Genomic DNA, 26,210 nt, shown 5'->3' on the forward strand with positions numbered 1-26,210 from the left:
CAGTGCCCTGAGCAAGAGGATACATTCACTCAATGTCACAATGGAGGGGGAATCTGGGAGAAGCTGGGAGGGACACCCATCAATACACAACCTCACCCTTCGGCTCTCTGTGCGCACAAACTCAATACCCCTTCCAGTCCAATTCACTTCCCTCTATAAGCATGACAAATGTACATTTTGCTACCAATGAATGTGTCATAATCCAAGAAAAAGAGAGAGAAGAAGAAGAAAATCCCGTCCTCAGACGGTGGCATTTAAAATTCGCTTGTTACAGGTTCTCTGTCAGTCAGCAATCAGAGAAATGTGAGCCAGGGTTAAAGGATATCTCTGCCTGGCAGCGTTAGTGGGGATTTTAGGGTGGAGGGAGCAGGTGATGGCTTTCTGGAGTGCACTCATTTACACTCCTCCCTTTCTCTCGCTGAGCAGCGTGAAGAGGTGGGAGAGACGAGGGGCCGCCTCCTCTCCTGTGAGCTGCACCTGCCTGGGGTGAGAGGATCAATTGTGAACTCTGACCTTGTACCTTCCACGGTGCACATTTATTACCCATCCCATCGAATATATACATCACTCAACAGGACAAAACCGGCTACAGTTTTGCCAGCAGCTGCCAAAAAAGTTGTGGATGCCAGTGACAAAGTTGCACAGATGCAGAAATGTAAAACACATGTGTAAAACATATGGAAAGATAATGAAGAAAAATTGTGGTTAAGCGAAAGCGTATAGACGCTTGAGGGTGTCCATGTTGATACATTTGCATGTTACACCTGAATGAGGCGGATCTACAAAGATTCTTCAATTTTTTTATTTTATTTTTCTGCAAAACATTAATTCAGGAATCAGGAATCCAAATGATTCTGTTGACATCAGTCAACTCTCTGCATTTCCTGCAGTAACATTTTAACTGCTCTGCTTTATAAAGCTTTTGTCCGTTTGTCCCATCTTGTATTCATTATATACCGAAAAAGGAGGCCTCTCTATTTTCTTCTTCTATGGTATACAAATGGGTATTATTTAGACGTCTATGATCCATTTGGGGTTTTGTCAGGACTCTGAACAGTGTGAAAGTTGGTGTCACTGGACCCCTGGCCAAGACCAGTTGAAAGCCTGTGTGTCAGTTTCTATGGTAATGGGGAAATAGTAACTACCTCCCAGCGGTGTCCCGCCGCGTGTCCCCTCCTGAATAGAGCGCATCTGCAGAGGACCGAGGGACCCTCTGAGATGGGCAGTGACCCGTCATCAAACTGGCTCTCACATATATAGTCATATATAGACAGCAAATTACCCTAAACCTCTTTTTCACACCGCTTACGTCATAGCTCTTGAAAAACAAGCTGAAATTGAATCATAGAGTCCCTGTTTAGTCAAAAGCAGCTTGTGAGACGGAGTTAAAAAGCCCCCACAGAGGTCATCTGAAGGAGGGAGGGGAGAATAAAATGCAACAAACACATTGTGGGGTGAAACAGCGAACAAAGGCTGACAAAATCACAAAGCCAGGATAGAAATTTGAGGGGAAAAGGGGGATATTAGGTTATAAAAATGATAAGGGAGTATGCAAATAAACCTCACTCTGTCATTCATCGCCCTGAAACCGCTGTCATCACCAAGGAAACGACTCCGTTCCCTAACGATTGGAGCATTTTCTCTGCATTTTAACCATCCAAAACGTCTCTTTTCCCGGGATATCTCCTAACGTTTGTCCAAATGTGGCGGCCAGTGACGCGTCCCCTCGTCCTCAGCCTGTCATAATACAAAAGATCGTCTGCTGACGTTTCAACATTCGAAACCCTGAGAAAATGAAAACAGTCCCAAAACAATAGCGACTTTTGAAAGGATGCTAATGTGAGATGAATGGGGAGGAAATGGGACAAACGGCAGGAGGGCTTTTAATGAGGAAACCATAAAGTTTCAGGAAGGGTTTTCAAAGTTTGCTGCCTTGGGGATGTTTCCTGGAGTTTATCTTCCTCTGGCTGAAAAGCTCAGAGGGTAAATAATGAACTGCTGAGCTGAAAATTACTCAGTAATGGCTACATGAGTTTCATTGGGTTCCTCCCCCGGCCTCCCACCCTCCTGCTCTAACTCTCTGACCTCCCTCCTCCCTAACTCTTACCCCCCTTGGTGGTTTCCCATGGGCCTCCAATTGATTCAATTAAGTGAACACACACTAACCATATGCTTTGAGGTGTTTTTTTCCCCTCGACCATTCGCGCGACTGCCCGGCTGCTTCATTACGCAAACGCACCGTTGCCAAATCCAGCCATTTCCCCGATAACGCCTCCATCACCTTTTGGGTTTGGAATCATCCACCGGGTAAAAACCATCGGCGCTTTCAAACCGAGAGCTGGCAGAGGAGGGAGCGTCGGCGGGCGCAGCGGCGTAAACGAGGGGAGGGAAAGAGGGGAGGATCAGAAAGGCGAAAGTGGTGAAAAGGAGGGAGGAGTAGCGAGTCGCCATCAGAAGATGTTCCTGGCCGCATTTGCGCTTTGTTTTCTCTACAATGATGTCTCTCCCTCGTTGGCCCCCGCGACGGAGCGTTCGCCGCGGAGAGAAATGAGGCAAACGTAACATCGCAAAAGCGCTGCGCATTCTCCGCTTTTGTACTTGTGGGACTCCTCCTGAAAGAGCAACAGACACAAAATGGAGAACAAAAGGGCGGCGGCGCGGATGGAGGCACCATCACTGACATCCTCGGCACTTTGAACAACTTGTCAGCACAGACACTAAAGCGGCCGCTCTCTGTCACATTTGTGTACAAACCCCCATGAAAGGGCCGGCTGACCTGCCCATATCCCTTTATCTGGGTTCAAATGGCAAGAGGCATCCATTGTGTCCACCAGAGTTCATTAAATTCATTGGTTTGACCTGTTATTCCAAGGCCAAAAGTTGGACGATTCGGAAAAATGTGAGTCTACCATAAGAAATCGCCTGCTGACCTCCTCAGGGTGACAAACCCCCTTTGAAGAGCATTTCAAGGCTTTTTTATCAATGGGGTCAAAGGGGAAGTTTGAGACATATCTATGGCAGAACCAATGGATTCCCATCAAAAGGGAATTTAAAATCATCCTAGGATCCTCTCAACCTCAGCGCAGTTTCTCTCACAACGTCCAGGAGTCCTTCAAGGGGAACGTGAGAGAACAATTGCAGCGTACGTACGAGAGGAAATGACAGGAGAGCGCAGTGGATGATCAGCAAACTTGAACATCTTCGTTCCCATAACACCGTCACATTTAGATGTAAATGGCCTCATTAGAAAGGCTCGGACGGCCAGGTTTGCATTTATTTCTCATTTATTCTTGTCAAGAAAGGGCCAGACTAACGACGGGAGCTTTTCTGTTCAAACGAGAATGGGGGGAAGGTTGTATTCACAGCACAGAAATGTTTGTGTCTCTTTAATTGTGGTAATTAATACAGAGAATTCAATATTCTTGGCATGTGAACATCGTTGCCCCCTCACAAAGAGGCAACAACACAGACGTTTATTCCTGCAGGCTTGAGAGAACTGTCAAATAAGCACACACACACACACACATTCACACACACACACACACACACACACACACACACACACACACACGCACGCACGCACGCACGCACGCACGCACGCACACACACACACACCACACACACACACACACACACACACCCACAAGCAAAAATCAACCTGAATTTGGTGAAAACCTTGACATATAGTCAGGCTGTTATTAAGTGCACGTTAGCAGATTCAGGTTGGAACCTTTGTTGGTTGTTATTACACTTATATTGTTTATTTTACTATTGTATCCTAAATGTTTAAACTGATTTATCAGAACAATTTTGAGTTTTATTTCAGTCTTTTTTACTTCTAAAAATCTAATCACAGAATTGTCTGTAATTTTAGTATATTTGTACAATTTAACACTTGTCCCCAGAAATGTTCGTTTCATTGATTGATTTAAGTGAGACAGACACGCGTAGATTCTACATCATAATATTTCCACATATTTCTGATATAGAAATGCAATTTCCCGACATATCTGATATCCATCGTAGCAGAACTGACGGGTTGGTGGACGAGCACGCACACAGATTCAGCTTTAAACTAAAACTTTATTTATGAACAATTATTTATTTATTTTACACTGAACAAGATAAAATCAACTCACTCACTCACTCACTCACTCACTCACTCACTCACTCACTCACTCACTCACTCACTCACTCACTCACTCACTCACTCACTCACTCACTCACGATGGCTCACTGGGTTTTTATCTGAACACCAGAGAGTTTGGAACCAGAAGAGCTCAGGGTTTATAATATAAAAGCAGGCCAGACAAATAAGAAGGCCAAAGACCTTTGAGCCACTTAAAACCTACTAAACGAACCTTAAAATCGCTCCTGGAGCCCACGGGGAGCCAGTGCAGTGATATTAGAGCCAGCGTGATGTGCTCTTGTCTCCTGGAGTAGCTGCAGAGTGGAAATGCTCTTTTTGGGAAGAAATCAGGCTGACTGGAGCTAAAAGCAGGCTTCAGCACGACCCCGGTTACCTGAGAAAGGAACTCAAGTTATGTTCCTAAGATGATAAAAAATTCTAATATGAAGAATGAAATAAAACCCTTGATGGGTTCAAATCTCTTAATTTTGGTGAAGGTTTCTCTGTTTTGGGTTCAGGTTCTTCGAGGAGTTTTTACCCTTTTGAAGTTATCTTAAATGCAGTTTTTATTTGTTTGTTCAAAAAACCATTCAACTGACTAAAAGCCAGATTTCTAGAATGTTGCTTGAATGAGGTCATTTGGATGCAGGTTGATTATGGACTGGACCTCATGAGCTGATGATTGGGAGACTCGTGTCTGCAGAGAGGAATTCCCAACATTCGGCGATTCATCCCCAAACTTCCTGACTTTTAAAAGGATTTTAAAAGGAAGGAAGATGGTGATGAAGACGGTCCCTTTTTAGGTAGTTGGGACTGCTGAACCCCGGGGACTAGATTCCTGATGACGGTCCGGGCAGATGAGCGCTGCAGGTGCTGGTTACATGTGTTCTAACAAGCAGGAGTGTTATTTTAAAGCTCCACTATTTTGACCAAAACTGAGGCTGAAATATGAACTGAATCGAGTCTCATCACGTGATTAAAGCTGTTGCCTTTGGTGTTGAGTTCCTCAGACAGCCTGAACGAGGGGTCAGTCTGTCCCCCTGATTCTGGTCCCGTCTCACGCATGGCTCCTCTCTCCTCCCGTTTACAGCAGGGACACGTGCACGTCTCTGCGCGTGTGGAGTTGGTGGCTTGTGGGAGTCTGTTTTCTGCCCTCGGTGGTGTCGCATATTCAGCTGCAGCTGCACCCAGAACAGCTCTTGACCCGGACTCAACCGGGGTGATGAAGACCGAGGCACAACATTCAGGAACCAGATCACTAGATCAGCTCTGTCTCATTAGAGTCCTCCTAATCTCTCCAGATTTTTAGATTTAAGGGAAATGTTTGTTTGCTGACATATTTTAAATGTGGATCTCTGTAGTTCTGCGTTTCAAATGCACGTTTAGTGCTTGTAAAATGGAAAAGGACTAATATATTGAAACATTCTGTATTTATGTTCCTATCAAACAGAGAAGTAATTAGAGTGGGAATTATCACAGGACTCTAGTGGGATGGCTGATCAACAGGATCTGATTGTGACATGTACAAATATGAAGCCTTTACTTCTTAATTAAAGTTACACTTCTATGGCTCCGTATTCAATGTGATGCACAATTAGCTTAAAAATAATATTAGCAAAATTTGTGTATTTTTTTTAAAGGTAAAACAGCTTTGTTTGGCAGACTTTGGCATCTGTCTTTAGGATCTGCACGGTTTTAAATCCAACAGTCAGAATATAAAATGACATTTCAGATATTTGTCAGAGCTCCAACACTCCTCTGCTCTCTTATCATATTTATCAGTCTGGACTAATCCAAGTTAATAACTGTATTATACAGTGTAATTAAAATAATAAATCACAAGTAATGTTGATCATTTTAACTATTTGGAATAACAGATGATGAACTATAATAATAAAAGATTATGGATGGCTTTTTGATAAATGAACTCTTTGTGCATTTTAACGGATTTTCTCACTTAATTACTAATGTGAATCTTAAACATTTTCAGTATCTCCAGCATTGTTCAATCAAAATGCATTATTTCCAAAAACAATTAAAATTTTACACAGCAGTTAAATCTGAATTTCACTTTTTATACTTTATTAAACATCTGAGGCATGTTTCTCTTTCTAAATGATTAACTAAAAATTACATTTGCTCTGTTTAAAATCCAATGACGATAAGAAAGCTTTAACGGATTCTGAGAATTATCCTTGTTTTATATCATCAACACTTTGATAATCAGACATTCTGTGCATCTTGAAAGCATTCAGATTCCAGTGGTTCCCTCCTGTCGCCGTTCACCTGTAGAACATTATATCTGTCACACCAGGGCCCCTCAACTCGCTGCCTCTCTTTGTGGCTCTCCCTCCTCTCTTAAGGATTCATTAGTCCCTATAGACTCCTGCAGCCTAAACATATTGCACCATTCAGCTGGTACTTATGTGTCATCTGTTATCTATTGGACTGGTGTTTGTGGTGAGCGTATGAATGATAATCAGGCCTTTGTGCGTCCATAGAGGTGCAGCAGGATCCACAGGCTGTGATGTTGCCTCAGGGGGAGATTAGGAGGGGTAGCCGGGCCCTCTGTGTCACCTCGACAGTCACAGCGCCCATCCGCGGCTGGGCCAAACCCCATTGGGACCTTAAATCCTGTTACACTGTCAGCTAAAACCATCATTTGTATTAGAGATGTGTGGGTGTTTAAGTGTGTGTACATATTAAGTGAGGGGGGATAGTGTCTTAAACTATGAATTATTCATACCAAAAAAGAAAAGGAGATATTGACTACATCTCCATAAACAGACTGCTCTCTTTATGTCATCAGGCACGAGATCTTTGGGTATAATTGCATAAAAGCCCCTGCAAATGTGCTCCTCCAACGGCACAGCAGGCACTGGTCAGTGGTATCATCGGGGATGAACTTGAGTGATGGCAATTGTTCCAACTTAATATCTTATAAATAATTTACTATTTCAGGGGCATTCGCTTTCCCCCGTATCAAACACGAACGTTAAGCAGCTTTACCAACCCACAGCTGTATGCTAGTTACCGACCACATGAACCAGATGATGCGACTGCTCTCTGAGGGAAAACAAAGGTATGATGATACACGAAATTAATCCTAAGTGCCTATGAAGGCATATTTTTTTAGTTGGGACTTGTCGGGGGAAAATGTAATAGAGCTGTGGTGATGTGAGTGGGCTATTTCCCTCCATTATTTATCTCAGTAACAAGTGATTATGGAGAACGGGCTTCTTTGCACTTCTGGCCCGCGCCTCCAGAGGGAGGTCAAAACTATTTGTCAGTCTCCAGTTGGGATTGCAAATTAGGATGAGCCTCCCTGCGTGACGACCCATGCAACCTCTATTCCTATCCACGGGGTGACTGCTGCACATAATTCGAAAATTAGGGCCTTTGATAACATCTTTATGTTGAGCAATACATCAACCTGCCCCCGCCACTGCAGCCGATACCTGCAGATGCAAAAAAAATAAAAAGAGGTTTAAAACGATCTTGCAAAATGCTGCGTTTAGGGACAGCAGTGGGAAGATTTCTCGCTTTTTTTGTCCAGTTTAAAGCACAGTTCTTTTCATGGCGCTCATCATTTTAACTTGCAATTTAAAAACATGCCATCATCTTGTTACCTCGTTAGATTTGTGGCGTGGTTTCCAAGAGCGCAACGAGGGTGGCAGACCCGTTAATGGATATGAAAGTATGCGGGGAAAAGGGCTGATATTATAGCTGCCGTGTGTGCCTAAAGGGTGTAATTACTCCTCATTTGTATCTACTTTGATGGCGCGGTCTAATTGCAGGTCCTGTATTTATGGAAGGTTAGTGGTGTGAAACTATAAGCGGGTCCGTTTTACATGGTGAAAACACCACGCAGCCCAAATATACGTGTTTATTTGCATGGGTAAAGACCTAATTCTCATGCTGTTTGTATCATTAGAAAAACGTAAAGCGGCTGCAGAACAAGGAGCGACATGAGTTAAAGACATGCGTAAATCTAAACTCCTAATTATATTGATTACGTACCTGGATGATATTAATATGTTTACATGCATTTTAAAATAGCCTTAAGCCTAAAAAGAAAAAGTTTGGTGGAAGAAAACGTCAGTGGGAGATAAATGATATCCCCCCTGATTTGCTTAGATCTCGAAGGTTCCGTCTCTTTGATGTTCTTGTCCGCAGAACCTTAAAGTGAAAGAAAATGTTTTCCTATTACTTAATTCAATCAGAGCGCGAGACGGGCGGGGGGCTTCACGCGCCGCGCATTGGGCTCCTCCATGACAGAGTCCCCTTTGTTGAGTCTATCCGCCGCTGTCACACACTTTAATTCGACTCTCTTTCTCTCTCATTGAAACCCCTCCACAATGACATTCAATAAGGGCCGCAGAGTGAAAACCTGGTTATTTTTACATATTCTTTCCCCCCGACTCGGCAGGGGCCCGAGCAAAGGAATTAATCAGTGCTCTTTAACAGCGCTGCCTTCGGGCAATGACTTGTCCCTTTTTTGTGCCCAGAAATGACACATTAACCTTAAAATGGATATGCATAAACTTTACATTCAGCTGTTGCGTTTCTGTTTTTCGCGCTCCAGCGAAGGAGGTGCACGAGGGCAAAAGACCCGTCAGGCTGCACGTAAAGCAAAACAAGCGTCATTGTTTTAAGAGAGCACTAACTGCATGCATGCAGCATGTTACGTCTGTACGGGGGGATCTTTCCCAGTAATGCATGCATCGACAGTTATGAATATTTGCAAGAGTGTTTGATGTTTCTCCTTTGCACCCTGCCAACACCACTATTTTCAAGCGTAGGCCGCCTGGGACTATAAAACGGGACTCTCGGGGCTTTCCGTAAACATGACAGAAACTTTTTTTCCCCTCAAATTTAAGCTGTGCCCTATGATAAAATGAGAATGATGATAAAAGAGAGAATGGGCAGTGCCGCCTCTTGCGGCGTGGGTGGGGCTGACAAGAATAGACTACATTATGCAGTTCATTTAGTTAACAAGTGAAATAATGGGGAAGCGTGCAGTGGGAATGCCGAGAGAAAGGCACAAAACCCTATTGAGAGCTTTTGGCCGCTTACAGCGTAACCGTCACATGGCCGAACCGAGTCCAACGCGGCTATTTAAGGAGCCCCTGTGCGCCTTCAGCACCACTTCGCTGTCCACCGTCCCAGAGAGAGCACGCTTCCGCCACGACGCACGGCTTTGAACCGACAGCGAACTGAGCAGCAAACCTGCAAACATGCCGAGGTCTTTTCTCGTGGATTCCTTGATTTTAAGGGAGACCAGCGACAAAGGGAATGAGAACAACCCACCTTTATTCCCATACGCGGTGCATTCATCGCACCATCCGCACGGGATGCCAACCTCCTGCCACTCCAGGAAAGCCGGGCTGCTGTGCTTCTGTCCCCTGTGCATGACCGCCTCCCAGCTTCATCCGTCACCACCGACGCTGCCGCTTCTGAAGGCGTCCTTTCCTCCTTTCACGACACAGTATTGCCACTCTGCGCTCTCCCGGCAACACACTTCATCCAACGGCGTCAATCTCAGCCACGCACCGGGGATATACCAAGCTGCGTACTCGGTCCCTGACCCGCGACAGTTCCACTGCATCTCCATCGGTGAGTAGAAGCCCCTTTTGGCGCGTTTCAGCGTGCGTAAAATCACGGTTTTTTCATTTTTATCATGTAAAATGTACTTAGTAAGCTAATTTTTTTTGTTCCCCTTTACAGAAAACAGCAACAGCAAACTTCAGAGCAGCAAACGCATGCGCACAGCCTTCACTAGCACGCAACTTTTGGAGCTAGAGCGCGAGTTCACTTCCAACATGTACCTCTCCAGACTGAGGCGCATCGAGATCGCCACGTACCTGAACTTGTCAGAGAAGCAGGTGAAAATCTGGTTTCAGAACCGCCGAGTGAAGCACAAAAAGGAGGGAAAAGGCAGCGGACAGAGAACTGGATCACATAACTGCAAATGCTCGTCCCTGTCCACCGTGAGGTGCTCGGAGGAAGAGGAGGATGACAGTCCCGTATCCCCCTCATCTTCCGAAAAGGAGGACGTGGACCTGTCCGTCTCTCCCTGAACAGCACTCTCTCCTAATCATACCTATTTGGTCCTTATGTTTTCAGTAGAGCCAAAAACAGACGGATACACTTGTGTTCAGTCATCTGTAAATAGAAAGAGAATATTTAAATTGGGGACTTGCCCTGAATTATTGTATAGCTGTATAAATGTTGTACGTTTTGTAATGTAGTTTTTTTTCTGAAAACGGCCCCTTTGTCGTCGCCAATCTAAGTATGATGGGCATATTTCTAAATACAATCCCCAAATGGCAGAAAAGCAATAGCAGCTTTGTTTATTAGTATTTTGGGGAAGTGCGTATTTTGTATACATGGTAAATTCATTCTGTGCGAATGGAAGTGCGACTTGAAACGTGGTAATCTGGAGAGGAATTCCCTCAGTAGTGAAATCAGTCTGAAATTATATCTTCAGTGTCATTGAAAATATATTTATTTATTTAAAAATGTTGATACTTAAATAAAAAATATTTCTGACTCGAGCAAACTCGTGTGGATTGCATGCTTTGACCTTTTTACGCACCACAAAATGCGCACGCGGTTAGCGGGTAATATTCCATTCTGGAGCAAATGCAGGTGCAATGACGGCATTGTGAGATAATAGGAAATAATTTGGGCGGACAAAACGTCAGTAGACGGGGCATTTTCATATGGAATCTCTTTCTGGTTGCGCGTAATGTACGTAGCAAGCGTTAAAGTTTCGTTAGCATCTAAAATTACAAATAGTCTAAGCATTTGCCTCCATAAATCAGACGTGAATAAGGTTTCTAAGTTTGTGCCAAAGAGCTAAAATGATATTGGGGGGTCACTCATACAACGTTCAGCCTGTACGCAGACTATAGGCAGACCAAGCGTCCGTGCGTAACCGAGCTGGTTGTGCCACATGAGTTCATCCTCGAGGAGTAAATAAAAGGCTCCATAATCTTTATCAGGGGCGCTAAGTATATTGTCAGGGGGCTTCTTTATGTGCTTTCCCAGGGGGACCCTCGATCCCGGTATCACTCTCCGCGTGGCCAGCACAGTTCTTTTCAAGTTCCATCCCAACTCAAATGATCCGTCTCGTGTGACCGCGGTAATAATCACCGAGGGTGTAAAATTGTGCATCAAGGCTCTGCATATCTTAAGATATCGATCTAACATGAAAATAAATGAGGTAAGGCCAGTTAAGTGTTCACGACCCATATTGTTCTTATTGTTAGCGCGCCATTGTGGTCAAGTTTATTGTGAGTTTTATGAGCTCCAGGTGCTTCGCAACCTCTGCAACTCAAACAATGCTATATTTTTGAATGAATGGCAATTGCTTATTACCATATAGTGTTAATTTTACGGCAAATGTGTCTATACAATTAAACAATATCTCAAATCAAAATGATAAGGAAAATTCGCAAGAAATAAATATTTAGTGGAAGAACACTCGCGTATTAGTATGGACAAATTAACAGTGCATTACAGTTTAATACAATGGAGTTAAAATACATATAATTTGATGAGTAAAATGCCACTAAAACTGAAAAAAAAAAGAAGTCTACCGTCGAGTTCAAGGTTTGGAGCCGTATTTTACGCACCGCTACAGCTGCCCTCCTGCTGGCTCCTGCTGGATCAAATTATATTCATTAGGTTGAATAGGCTTTAAATTATATGTCCCCAATGCAAACGTATTTCCAGTTTTAAAGAATGGATAGAAACTGTTCTTAAATTGCGTGCTGCACACTATCTGCCCCAGTGTGCCGTTTTGGAGTTGGACTTTCACTCGTAAACTTTCCTTTAATTGTTCACTTATCCATCTTAACAAAACTCTAATATTTGCATTTGTTAAGATATGGGATTAGACTATTTTGTTAATTGCACCAAAGAGCCCCATTTTGCTCACAAACGTCCTCTGCAAAGCGCCCTTTATCCATTCAATAGCCCGGGGGTATGCGCCCTGGGGGAGCTTATACGCTCGGTGCTCCAAATGCTCAATTTATTTATTCTTAATTTTGTGCCGATCAATTCATTGAAGCAAAAAAGACTACGGTGTCTTTTTAAAAAGAAGAAAAGGGAATTGTGGACGTAACCTTGACGGAGCTGATGGGAGGGCTCCCCTGACGCTGGAGAGCCGCTTGAGTCAACAGGCACCCATCTAGCAGACTCGCCCTTGTCTTTATTCTAGCTAATTTTTTATTTACGGCTTTTCTTTGACATGTCTCTTATCTATCAGATTAAAAGAACAGCTTGTAACAAATCAGTCTGCACGATTTACAACAGCATTAAAAGGGGACAAAGGGAGCAGGCAGTCAGTACCTGAGAGTCTGGTAGACGGCGCGGCGCTGCAGCTGATTCGATGGTTTGAAAATACGCACGAAACAAAATACTTGAATCCTGAAAAAGAGCCTTTGTACGTTTCTTTAGAAATCAAGCAATTCTGCATGACAAAGGACAATTAATAAGCCGTCTTTTCACGACCAGCAGCTGGTTTCCCCGTCAAGGAAAGTTGGAAAAAATTCAGACTGAATGCGCGCAAAAGCCCTTTGCGCGCAGACAGCAACCCAAGGTGACCCATTTGGCACAGTTAAAATAACCAAGCCGAGGTAAAAGCGAGGGAACTGTCAAAAACATTTAAGCTGAAATATCTTGAAATTGCAAATCCCTTTATGTGGAGGGACGCTGCCGATGTGGGTTAGTGGTACAAAGGAGGTGGTTAAGTTGGAGAGGCTTTGGAAACGGACACGTGGCTTCTCAATGAGGGCTCTTTTGGTCCCGCGTGGCTTACTGTGGCACTGCACATTCAACTACTTTAAACTTCTCAAGCTTGGTAAATGCACGATGTAAACCCAACATGTTAACCTTTTAACTTCAGCCCAGCATTTTAGAAACTTTTTAACACTTTAAATGATTCGCAACGTGTTTGTTTTGTTGCTTTTAAGCACACATATCTGCTGCTCCAAGCGCCCATCCTCTCTCCCTAAATGCAGTGTAGTGAGTTATTGTTGAAAGAGGGCACACTTGACAGGAGTATATATATTCTTAACATGCATTTAATGCTTTAGTGCTCTTTATCGTCATATTTTATTACTTTGTAGTGTGAATGCGTTTTTTTAATGTTTTTGGAAGCAACTGGTTCTCGCCCATGGACTGAGAACTGGGAGAAAACATAAAGCAATATTTAATTTCCACATCTGAACATAATTAAGTTACTTGGATAGACTAATCGTGTTTGTGAAAGGAAAAAACAAACAAGCAAACAAACATTTATTCACACGTTCTTGCTATTTATCGCTTGTCGATCTTTATAGCTGAAGCAGCTTTATTTACCCACCTGCTGTGTCCACAGGCAGGGACTTTGACACCTTCTTTCTTCTTTTTTGTAAACAGTTGTTTTAAATAGTTTTTGCAAACTGAAACCACAAGATATTTGATTCGAACGTACTGGGTTGGAAGCATTATGTTGAGGCTGCTGCGGAATTCGCCGTTTCTTTGAACGCTGTCTGTTTTCCGCGGCAACATTTGAACCCATTCAGCTGTATATAATCTGTTTAACAGCTAATCAGTAATGTAACATGAAGGACTGGCACGCAGCTTCTCTTCTCCTCCGTTCCCCCCTCGCTAATTGAATATTCAACGCGCGCACTGAGCTCCGCTTGCCTTTTTCAGTGTGCTCGGAATGCGCCTTTTAAATTCTCTACCCATACACAAGCAGTGTCAAAGGTCGGAAAATAATGAACTGTGCAGACATGGAAGTGACCTCTGCAAGATACAAAGACGATGCAAAATGAATTCCCTTAAGCGGACTATAATTCAAATATGTAGAGACTAAAAAAAGGACAGCCAACTTAGTCTGCCGCCAGTAACTGTCACCTTTAGCCTGCAATGAAAGTGCAATTATGAAAATCACTGAGATTTACACATTTCTGATTATTTCATCCTGGAAATTGTAATAGTCTAATCAACGATTTAATAATAGAAATGGAAATTAAAGGAGCGTTGTCGAAGCGTATTGTTATATCAAACAACTTTTGTAGGGTTTGGTCGAAAAAGATTGCTGTTGATTTTCGACAACATGTCAAGTATTTTGGAACCGTCACGTCGCTGAAAGGAAACTTTCTGTGGTTGGCTCGCGACCACGGTCAGTGTTGGGTGGGTGCGCCCCCTTCTGGTAACACGTGGAATGACTCGATAAACAACCAAATCTGCAAAACTTTGATCAAAAAACATACAAACAAAAATGCAGTGACAGCTTTATAGCTGTGACATTGTCACTTCATAGCCGTTCTTATTAAATAAGATTTTTAAAAAAGCTTCTGTGTTAGATCTTATACATGCAGAATCACATGACCTGCAAAGGACCCCCCATTCTATAGGGCCCCTGGAAGGCTCATTTATTCGGTAGCTGCCATTATATTAGTCTTTTCAGAGTGTTCTTTATGAATGAATGAATGCAAGACTGTGAGGAAATTAGAAGTGAGCCATTTCTTTATGTACAAGTCAGCCAAAGACTAGTTGCTTAAATTAATAAGCCTGACAGGTACTGGCCAGCATCTTTGAATAGACAGACCTAACTTGAGAACATTGACACATTCAATAGCCAAAAAATACTGAATGTAATACATTAAAAACTAGATTTATCATGTAAAAAAAATAAAGTCATGTAAAGTTTGATTCTTCACTCAGGCTTTAATTCAGACCACAACCTTTGATGCATAATTTCACTGCTTAAAGTAAAGCTTACAATCAAACCGGTGTGTATCTGATGGCTTCCAAGACATTTTTATTCACAAAACTTTTTCCTTTGTAACAAACATCAGACAATTTGGACAAAAAGTTCACAGAATATATTGTTTTGCACTATGAACAGAGACGTTCCAACCGATCACTGTCACCATCAGCCAGTTTACACCACAAACAAAGGAACATCTATAGCTTTTTTTTCTTCATTAAAGCACTGTAACCACTCACTCAACCCACCCAAACTACAGTATTAAAACATTGGGACACAACCCAATATCATCTGCATCATTTAAAAAAATACACTGGAAATTACTTTAACATCCACATTTTACATATTCGTATAAACCCTGAATACTACAACTGTATCATATATTTCTAAATTTAAAAATAAAACACAAAACATGGACATATATCATTATAGGTTGTATCAAAGCCACAAAACATGAAATACAGTCTGTGTGCACACTCTCCATCTCCAGTATACTTTTAATTAACACTGATAGTCTTTACTCCTGCAGTAATACGTCTTATTATTGACAGGCGTAAATTCAGTTCCTCCTGTGGGTAAATACTTTTCAGTAAGCTTGGGATATAGTTAAAACAGGAAATAAAATTTAAATATTTGTTTTAAAAAATCCACACCATCAGCTTATTGCAGCTGCAGTCTATTTTATAAGCATCATCATAAATAAAAGCATCTATACAATAAAAGTTATGGTTGTAAACTGTTAAACAGTTTGTTAGTCCTCAACATTAATATTTTATTTTTCTGCTTTCCTGTGGCAAAGCTCTTAGTATTTGCTCATAAATAAAGTTCAGACATAATGCGATTTCCTATCAAATCCAGTTAAGACTCCCAGAGAGCTGGAGGAGAGGGGATGCAGCGTTTGATGTTCTGACATTATTTCTGTCCACACGGTATTTGGACAAGCGCGTGAATCCCAGGAAGAACAGCAGGTCAAAGGTCGTGAAGGTTAAATCCTGTGCTGGGTGACATCCTGTCTCCAGACTAATACTAAAAAATGGAACCTTCAAAACAAACGGAGAGCCAAAGACATAACGTCACAGGACATAATGAAAGCTGAATTTACATGAGCCGGATTCTCTCTGGCTTGAGTACAAAAATAAAAGTCTTACGTCACTGAGAAATGCAAACACAACACTATTGATCTCAAAGCAGGACTGACAGCTGTGTCTTGTGTTCTTTATCCAGGTTTTAGGAACATACACCTGTGAAAGAGCGACTCGCTCGGCACTCGTAGGCAGATGAGCGATGGAGGAAATAAAGAGGCGCTGCAGCCGCATCGAATGGCTGCATTGATTTTAAATGGCTCAAAGGTCCTCTGTTGAGATACTTGGTGGATTTCTCCCTCTTTTTCAAGCGGCAGGCGGAGAGTCGCAGGCTGGACCTCAGCTCACTCGATCTGTCTCTGGCTTCTGCTGTCGAATATCATCGACCTCCTCTGGGGCTGGTAGAAGCAGCTGGTGGAAGTCTCCAGCCTCTGCCCACTTTTCGGAATAGTCATTTTGTTCTGGAGCGCGATCCCCTCGGCCATCCTGTAATTGTCTGCTGCCTCTTTGACACCCCCTGCCGGTGGATCATTCAGGCTCTTGAGCTTCCCGTCGTCTCCTGACGGTGGGTAGTCCATGATGGGGAACGGTGGACTGAGAAGAATGAGACTTTGAGGCCTCTGCCTGTTCCTGAAGGATGGTCTCTGTAAAATGTTCCCTCTGTTGGGTCGGGGACCATCCACGAACACGTCCAGGCTGGGAGCGTGCCTCCTTGTTATGACCGGCAGCTCTGGTGTGGACGTGGTCCTCGCAGACTCCGCACATTTTTCCACATTCACTTGTTTTTGGTGTTTGGGTGGAGGTTCTTTATTCTCCAGTTCCTCCTGCAAATCTGACATCACAGCAGGAGGCCCGGCGTTGCTTTTCTCCGCGCTCATTTTAAGGCAATCCTTGTCTTGCTGCCTCACGACGTCCACGTCATTGTCTTGTCTGGAGTGAGGTATCTGGCTGTATTGTACCCTCGGAGGGACGACGGGCACGGCCTTAGCCTGGCACGTTTTTATCATGAAGGCGGTCCGCACCGATGACACGCTGACGGGGGCTGAGTTTCGACGCAGCGGCGCCTGTCGGTCGCTCAGAAACAGCTCCAGGTCCGAAGGCAGCCCGTTGTTGGCGCCTCCAGACGAAGACGGCGACCCTCGCTGGCAGGACGACGGTTCAGACAAATTCCGGTTTTGCTGATTAGAAATGTCTCTGATGCACCGATATCCCGAGTCTAGATTAAGCGAATAAGGCCTGTGCCTGGCAAGAAACTGCTCCTCTCTTCTCTCCGGAGCAGCCGCCTCATAAGACATCTGCCTGTAAAGCCTCTGAGATGAAAGTGTGTTCTTCTGTTTCGGTGCGCTGCATTTGCCTGGATGAGCTTGTGCGAGGTTCACGCTGCCCCGGGAAGGCGCATATGTCCAATTAGTCTTCGGATTGCTGTTGCTGGTCGGTGAAATGCTTCCAGAGAGGTCTTCAGTGCTTTTGAGGAGGGGTTGTCGGTTATTTTCACCAGCAGGAGATGACGTCTTTGTTTCCTCTCTCAGAGTCGCCACCTGTGATCCGAATGGCGACAGCTGGTTGAACAGCTCCTCCACATCAGGCGAGTGTAGAGGACTGGTCACCCACTGTTTGGTGGAGCTAAGGTCCTCCCACGGCTCCAGCAGGTCCAGCTCCTCGGGGTTTCCTCCTGGTCCTTCCTCGTTGTCGAGGTGCGGCGGCTCCAAGGTGTTATGTTTCTCCTCCAGACACAGTGAAAGCCTCTGGAGGGCTTCCATCCTGGGAACGACATCGTTCTTTGATCCGTCGCAGCTGTTTCTTCCCGTCGGGGGAACCTTTTGTTTCTCTGAGTTTTTGCTTTTGTCATTTGCTGCCGAGGAGACCAAAACGGTCGGTTTATCTTCTATCACCAAATGAGTCATGGCTTTATCAGAGATATTTTCCACTAAAGGAAGCTGGGCATTGGGAGCTGGCTCATCCCTCTTTCTGGAGGTGGATTTGTCTGCTCCACCAGAAGTATCAGCAGGATGAGAGATTTCTCTGTCTTTGTGAAGGCTAATGGAGGCGTTTGAATCTGGGGGCTGATGGGTCACAGAGTCCGACCGTGTGAAGGCTACACGGTCGCTCAGGGAGGGGTTTGACGACGTCTCCTGAAACAACAAAGACAGAGAGGGAGAGCTGCGGCTTAGTTTTGACTTCACGTCCGCCGTCCTTGACTTCACAACTTCACAGGAGCTCTTGGGGCCAAAAAGAGGTTTAAAGGTCTCGTCCAGCTGCTCCATCTCAGGTTCTGTTATCTTGAGTTCCTGGTGGAGGTCAGACCACGACTCCTTTCCTGTAGATTTATTTTCCTGAGAACATTCAAATATTATAAAAAAAGAGACAGTATTAAACATTCAGCTCTAACAGAAATGTAAATGTGACTGTTGAATGACAACTAACATGAGTCTCCAGGCGCTCCGCTGAGGGTTTATTCAGTTCTTTTCCAGAAGAGGGTGCTGCCTCCTCGTTTTCGTTTGTAAGGGTCAGCGGGTCACCAGTGGAAATATCGGCCTTTTCTTGACCTCCAGAAACATCTTTGCCATTGTCTAAATTAAGAGAAGCCATTTTTTTCATTAGCACAAAGCAGATTTGTGTTATTCAGTAGTTTAATTGAGCTCTAGGAAACCCCGCTCACCCTCCGGCGGGACTGCTGAAGTCACTTCTGTGTTTTTCTTCTCTGTTCCTTCCTTCTTCTTAGTTTCCAGTTGGGGGAAAGAGTTGCCCTTTCCACTGCTGCTGCCGCCCTGATCTGCGCTCTCTTTGCAGGGCTTCAGAGTGGCTGCTTTGTCCTTGATGTGCCCCCTGCACGGCGTGCTGTTGGAGCTGATAACAGCCGACACGCGCAGTGGAACGGACACGGCAAAAGGCTCAGATATGTTGACAGCTCTACGCTGGTGCCTCGGTGAGGATTCCAGCGGGAAGAAGCTCCCGGGGAACGAGGGCCGAGAGGAGCTGTTGTACAACATCCTCCTGTTTTTTGGAGAGGTGGGTTTATAGCTACTGAGGTCTTCACCTTTGTACACCTTCAGCTGCTCTGGCAGTGTTTTTGGAGGGGTCACGGAGGCACCCTGCGTCCCCTTCTGAGTCATGCTGGGGCTCCAGCCACCTGATGCTCCAACGGTATTATTCCCTTTAAACTCCCAGGTTTGGTCCAATTCGGTGAGATCATAAAGTGAGTCTGATCCCAGAGTTCTGGATTTGACATCTGGAGCAAAAAGGCCACCAGCCGGACTGTTGCCTCCTGTCCTGTCATCATCTAGGCCAAAATAGTTGATGATATTATTAATGTAAGTCCGTCCTATGAGGTCTTAATAAAAAACAAATTAAATCAACTTTATTTATAAAGCAACAAGCAATAGTGGCAAGGAGAAACTCCCCTTTAGCAGGAGGAAATGTTGACCAGGCCCATCCAGGGACCCTACTGCTGATAACAATACAACTGGACAGTAATAACAAATGTATATATTGAAATCATGCATGTATGTTTTAACCACACCTGTTGGTAAAGAACACAAGGACTCCATGCTCCTGGAAGGACGAAGAGCTGCCTTTTCTGCAGTAAAAGTAAAATGAATCATCAGTCTTGACATGTATTTTAGATATGTGTAGTTCTTTGAACAGGAAGTCCCGCCCACTTGCTGAGTGGAGCCACTTTTCCTGACAGGTGCACTTTACCTTTTATTCCAGACGCTCTAATGAACACGCTGCCATTACGGTTCAGTTTTCCCTTTGAGTCCACTGAGCGTCCCAGGTTGAAGATGGACCTCCATTTCTTTGATTTTCCAGACAACTTCCTCCTGATGTATAAAAAAAAGTTTAAACATCCCAATTGTGCACCACAGCAGCTCGCAAATGAGTTTGATCGCCGTGTTCCTACTTGCTGTCGATGTCGATGACCGTGTGGTAGAGCGTGGCGGTGCTGGTGTCCGGCAGACTGTTCTCCCGCTGACGCTCTCTGTGCACGGGATGGTTGGGGCTCAAGGAGCGGGCCTGGGCCTCCTCCAGGCTCATCAGCTTCATCGGTCCACACTGACCACTTATGGGAAGCGTGGCGTACTTCTCTGCACACATCAGACCTGCAGGAGGACAAGGTGTGTTTTTCATTTAAATGATGGATCATCACATTCTTTAAGTCTTCTTTTTTTACCTTCTTTGGGTTTTATCAGTGCAGAATCACTGCTGAAGATCTGCTCTGTGTGATTTAGAATAAATTCTACCACGGACTGCTGAATCCGCACTGCCTGGAAGGCCATGTCTCCGTTATCCGCCGACACCTCGATGTCCTTACATCTGAACAAAACGTCAACGGCGAGAACAACTGTAAATGTTAAAGGGCTTCACGAAAGACACCCGCGGAGATCCACTTACCTTAACAGGTTCGGAGCCCAGACCAGCGCCAAGTTCCGCGCGTGCATGTTTGTTTGGGTGCTTAATGTGGCGAGGTGGGCCAAGTGCCTGGTGAGGTACTCCAGAGTCCTGAGCACAGTCAAGAAAAGGGGTTGTCATTTGGATTTATGTGATAATTTATGAAACGGGACCGTTAGTGTCACGCGGGCGAGTGAAAGGCAGCAGAAAAGTCGTAGAGAACACGTGATGGCGTTGAGTTCAGGGCGCTGCGGAAGTTCACCTGAAGTGAGGGGTCGGCAGCTCTTTGACGACCTTCCGGATGTATAGAAGCCTCTCATGCTCTCCCTGGACTCTGACCACTTCCTGTGAGCATAAATCAGATATCCAAGCAACATACACATAAATGCATTTTAAAGAGCAACTCAGGTCTGAACGCAAACTATAGTTTTAAATAAAGCTTTAATTTGGCTTTAATTTGGAGTGATTGTTTTCTGCAGCATTGCAGAGCTGAATTTTTTGTGAAGACAGCTGATAGTTTGCAGGGTAAATCTATAATTGTCAGGCCTTCTAACAGAGTTGTGTTCACCGTTTGGTCTGTGATCAAGCAGCCGCTCAGCTCAGATAACGAGGCTGTAAACATGCTTTACTCATTCCTGTATTTAAATGACCTTTAATGGACTTTTTAAAGAAGTTTAATCAGCGATTCCCTGAACTATCAGCATATGAACATGGCCCGATCAGGTACTTCTCTCTCCCACAGAACTCAGAGCTACAGCTGCTGAATGTTTGCTTTTCTGCTCGTTTCTAAAGTCGCTTTCATAGCCAGCAAATGTCGCCTCAGCTTCTCTCTTCTATCCAATGGACACATTTTGAGACGACCTTTCACCACAGTGGCTGCCCAGTAACGTTTAAAGGACTTATCCTTCATAACCTTTTCTAACATATTATTCTGCCATGCGATAGATTGAAGGTCATCATCTGTGATTAGAAAGCAGGGAAGGTGTTTTTACTTGCAGACACACGGAGGGGAAAACTCACTCTCTCTGAAGTAAGAGCTCGGCCTGGCAGCCATGTCAGTGTGATCTGAATGATACTCACAGTGAATTTGCTGTACAGCTCATATGTGAGCAGAGGATTGGGAAGCTCCCTGAAGTACAGCTTACATAAGGAGCCCACACAGTGGATGTCCTGGAGGTACACTTCCTTTCTAAGGTCAGGGAACGCCTCGGAGTTGAATTCCTGCCTAAATGCACACATGGACACACACATGCATTTGAACCTGCTAAACAAAACTAATAAATCCCCCCCCACACACACACAGACACACGCTATATCGCATGTCCAGGTGTGTAATAAGTTACTGTCGGCTGTGCTGCATGTGTACCTGAGACGCTGAATATTGGAGGTGACCCCTGACAGTCTGTAGATCCCGTCCACAACCCCATGTTCCTCTATGAATTCTGCACACGCCTTCAGAACCTGAGGAACTGGCGAAGGAGTCGGGTTATTCAGATAGAAACTCACTGAAGCTCTCAGCTCCTGCACACTTGGACGCTCCTGCATGCACCCTGCAACTGAATGTTACCTTTAGCCTTTCCAGCACGAGAACAAAATGTAAATGTAATAGGTTTTTTTTGTTTTTTTTGGCATTTTAATCCACATTTACTGTATGATATAGGGTTCGCTCCAGTAGTCCTCTGGGGTGCTGATTGTAGGTGGACTTTTACAGGAAGTTAAAAATGGTTTGTTTGTTTCAGAGGAAGGTTGACACACCCAGTGCTTGTAGCTGGTATTACTTACGACATTTCCTCTAATAGAAAACAGCTTTTGAACTGTTACCCATAACCTACAGTGCCACAATCTCCAGCACATCACGTCTCACACACGACCGTGGTGCAGTGAATTTAGAGCTGGGTCACATGCTCTGATCCATGTCTGTCCACAAATTCCCTCCCAGTAACACAGACAATAATAACATTGATCTTTTTTTACCAGACAACTCAGGCATTTAAAACCTAGCAAGGTGTCCATTTAGGTGAGGGTAACGCTCTCTCATCATCCACAAGTTTACAGATGAATCACGTCCCGGGAGTCCCAGCTGACACCAATAAAGTCTCCTCTACTGAGCATAATTTGACTCTTCGGTGACATTCCTGTGGTCCAGTGATGGACGATGAACTCTGGCACCTTCAGCTGTTCTCCTCTATCATACACACACCATTGAGGGGGGACTATATAATAAAACCGATAAAACTATGTAAAACTACTACTGCTACACATACACACACACACACAAACACATGTTAAATCAGTGCATGATGTGCATCGAGGAATGTCCACATGTGCAAGTCATTTGTGTCTGCAATAACATTTTTCATTCCTTTAAACCGGTGAAATAGGTGTTGCTTCACAGTGCTGGAGGAGCAAGAACAGCCCTGCAAGTCTTTGTTCCTCATGTGTTGCTTTGTGGGAGAGTTTTTTTTTAACAGTGCCATTAAAGAAATAAAATCTATTAGTTAGTTGTTTACTTTCTTTATATGTCTAAAAGCAACACCATCTGCAAAGCATCACATGAGATTCAAGAACTTTAAAGACAGATTGGGCACACACCAAAAACACAATATGTCTGTTGGACATCTGTGATGGAGGGGAAAGACCCAGACCTCCTCCCTGACTTCCTGCCCTGAATGCTCCATCTTAAGCGTCCAGTCAATAGGTCTTCCTTAAAGATATCCTCAGCACAGCTATTCATATGTCTCTGCACATGGGAAGGGTTCGGTTCTTTTTTTATCAACTTGATGGTGATTTAAAATAAAAATGTTCATCATTTTAAAACCACATGAAGTTGCCAAGTGACAAAAGGAGAGAAAAATGATCAAGTAATCAAATGAGATGATACAGAACTATCACACGCTGCCTCAAAATCCTCTCTAATCCGCGCGCAGTAGCACCTTCCAGCCTTTTGTCGGACATTAAACCAATCAAAGAATCTACGATGATTATAAAGAAAAAGCAAAGAGCCACACCCAGAATCACAAATGACCACTAAACCGAATGAGAATTAATGACTTCACTAAATCTAAAAAACACATGTAGTACCAGGATTCAAGCTTGGAACAAACCCAGATGTGTTACATCATGGCATCTGTATGCCTTTCTAGTTGGAATTTTCGTCACATAAGCCACATTTTCTGAAATGAGAAGTAACGGTTGTTGGAATGGGTTAACTAAGAGGGTTTTGTTAAAAAATGTTAATAGTTGAATAGTGTCTTAGAGGGGAAATGGAGCAAAGTTAAACTTTTACCATCTTGTCCTGAACTCTCCAGATGTTCTATCAGGTCACAGCCGAACGCATTGTCACTTCCTTTTTTTTTGGACTTCTGCTTAGTCCCTTTATTCTTCATGTGGCTCCAGTTAGTAATCCAGATTATAACGGCAAACGGCTCCTTGGAGGCACCAGGATTGATCCATATGAGCCCGGAGAAAGATTGAGTGTAGGATGGGAAAAAATAAATAAAACAAAATAAAAAATAAAAAGCAGGGTCATAGAAATCCCAACAGTCAGCTCCCAAAAGTCTGCATCCGCTCACATTCTGACCGAGCACACTGGAGGAGGCTGAGAGCAGAAGTGACGTCATATTTTCAACTTAAAGTCCTTGAAAATGTCATTTCTTCAGTGGGCGGCAAAGGAGAGGACGTGGCTCGGCTGCTGCCTCGCCGGGACGTGCCAGTCGGCTGCTTTATCGCTGAAGGATTTGCAGGAGCAGCATTAGAATCGGATGGTTTCCTGTTGTTTTTTGTGTTTTTTTTTACCCCCAGCCAGACTCCCTGCTTCTTTTTATCTCCTCCTCTTTTCCTTCATTCCACAGTCCCCCAGTCTTCTGACTAGATCCCCCATTCCAGAGTCACCAACATGCTTGTAAAGAAGGCCACCTCTGCATTATTAGAGCTCTACATGTGTACAACATCCACACTGAGATATGAACTTGTGTCAGCAGGACGATTCTTTTCCTTTTTTTTAAATCTTCAGACTGGACAGAGGGGGAGGGAGGTGATCTGAGGGGAGGAGAACAGCTGACTTCTGTTTCTGTCCTGGTTTAGCAGTTCTGGAATTACTGACCTCTTTCAGCCTTTTTTTTTTCATTTGCCCAAACCCGGAGCTGACGGGAATGCTGCTCTGCGCCTTCCTGAATGCTCCCAATGTATACGATTTCCTGTGCAAAGAGCCCGAGCTGGAAAACAAAAACAGACGGGTTCTGAAGGAAGAGGGAAGTGGGAGGTGACTGAAGTGAGGGCCTGAAGGGCACAGATGGGAAATGGGGGGAGAATGCATGTTGGGGGGAATGTGGTGAGATGGAAGACACACATGGTTCTTGTTACTATGGCTGCTATATGTTTCATGTTTGACTCTCCTGCAGCAGCTTTATGGGGCAACCATGATCGATACAAAGTTTAATGTGTCACAGCAGAATTAAAAGCAACTTTGCTTGAGGACCAAGAGTTTTCCCAAATTAACAGTGATTTACTCCACTAAGGTTGTTTTTCCAACGCCGCACTAGCGTCAGACCGCATGCCTACATAATCCGAGGAATGACACCATAGATCCTGACATAAACCTGTGACAAAACATGGACTGTGGTAACGCCTGCATTTCAACCGTATAACTAAGTTAAGGGGCAGTGACAACAAGTTTAGAAGACAACAGCTGCACTTTGTCCCATTGTGAGATGAAAATTGTAAATTAAAATAGCGTGCCTCCTTTTTTTAACGGTCCGCATGATTTGAGTCATTGCAGAAAACACAATAATATAATAATTAAATAACATTGGCATTTATTTAACTTTCAAAAAAAAGTTACACTGATGGATTTTCTTTTGTATTTCCCCTTAAAATCTACTTGAAAACATTCTCATAATTTTGGTACCGCAACAATGCACACGTTAAAAAATGAAATATGATCAAATAATTTGCTTTAATCAATTTGTAGATTAAATGCAAATCTAAAAGCTGTTCAGCCAGTCTTCAACGTGCACTACTACTGTTTTAGATGTCGTCCGCCACTAGAGGGCGTCTGAATCTATAAAACCACTGAATAGTCCACTGTGCGATTGCTGCTGGTTATAAACATGTTATAAACTGCAGTTGTCTGAGCCTGATAGTCCGTTTCTTCCATGTTTTGCTTGAATAGTCATGTTGTCAAGCTTCATACTTCTCTGATGGTTAATTAGACTTGCGTGCATGGCAGTGGCTGCACTTATAGCTGTTCATTTACCGTCTCAAAGAGAACTGTTCTCATCATTTAACACATGAAACCCTTCTAAAGTATAGCTTATTATGCTAGTTTATGAGGATTTAAAAGCCCTTTGTGAGCGTCACATGTGAGTAACATGACAAGGTCTGGCCTCCATAAGACAAAAGCTTCCTTTCTGCACCAGAGGAAGAGGAGATGACATCATATCGTCCACACAAAGCTTCAGACATCCCGCTCTTTCTTTGCACTGGGTGCACATGAAAAAATAGCTCCATGGTAAGAATGTTTCATTGTATGTCAGTAATAGAGGCTTATTGTTGTTGCTACTCTTAGTTCATGTTCCCAAAGGAACACACAACTCAAGTCAATCATGTGTAGCAGCGTTTGGCCTTTGATAAAAGGGAAATCATGATCATTTATATTTCATATAATTTAGAAACTTATTTTGTGTGAAGTTTGAAATGTTGAAATGTAGAAACATACTGTATTGCCTTCTACCGTGACGTAAATAACTATTTACACAAAACAATATGTTTAGGTTTTATTTAAGGCCACTTTCTCGCGTTTGGAATACTAAATTCTCTGAATGTGCTGTAGTGGCCCCTT

At 43.8% G+C, this 26,210-nt stretch overlaps 2 protein-coding genes across 4 annotated transcripts; one reads left to right on the forward strand and one right to left on the reverse strand.

The window, feature by feature from the left end:
- The first annotated feature begins 9,150 nt into the window (after positions 1–9,150).
- On the forward strand, positions 9,151–10,691 carry gsx1 (GS homeobox 1). The gene is made up of 2 exons (XM_057055046.1): positions 9,151–9,745; positions 9,857–10,691. The coding sequence occupies exons 1-2, from the start codon at positions 9,367–9,369 to the stop codon at positions 10,207–10,209; spliced, it is 732 nt and encodes a 243-aa protein (XP_056911026.1). The 5' UTR covers positions 9,151–9,366; the 3' UTR covers positions 10,210–10,691.
- Positions 10,692–14,837: 4,146 nt separating this feature from the next.
- On the reverse strand, positions 14,838–24,544 carry arhgap31 (Rho GTPase activating protein 31). Of its 3 annotated transcripts, XM_057054390.1 has the most exons (13): positions 23,658–24,539; positions 21,738–21,840; positions 21,517–21,596; positions 21,392–21,436; positions 20,634–20,716; positions 20,375–20,482; positions 20,154–20,296; positions 19,884–20,082; positions 19,682–19,803; positions 19,503–19,559; positions 18,642–19,262; positions 18,407–18,552; positions 14,838–18,315 (listed from the first exon to the last, which is right to left on the reverse strand). In XM_057054390.1, exons 2-13 carry the CDS (start codon positions 21,796–21,798, stop codon positions 16,327–16,329), a joined length of 3,654 nt encoding a protein of 1,217 aa, XP_056910370.1. In that variant the 5' UTR covers positions 21,799–21,840; positions 23,658–24,539; the 3' UTR covers positions 14,838–16,326. The 3 variants fall into 3 exon arrangements, with proteins under 3 accessions (XP_056910370.1, XP_056910368.1, XP_056910369.1); XM_057054388.1 differs by having other exon boundaries at positions 21,392–21,596; positions 23,658–24,544; XM_057054389.1 differs by lacking the exon at positions 21,392–21,436 and having other exon boundaries at positions 21,452–21,596; positions 23,658–24,540.
- Positions 24,545–26,210: the final 1,666 nt, after the last annotated feature.

This window comes from Takifugu flavidus, chromosome 14, assembly GCF_003711565.1.
Source record: "Takifugu flavidus isolate HTHZ2018 chromosome 14, ASM371156v2, whole genome shotgun sequence".
NCBI classification, from domain to species: domain Eukaryota; kingdom Metazoa; phylum Chordata; class Actinopteri; order Tetraodontiformes; family Tetraodontidae; genus Takifugu; species Takifugu flavidus.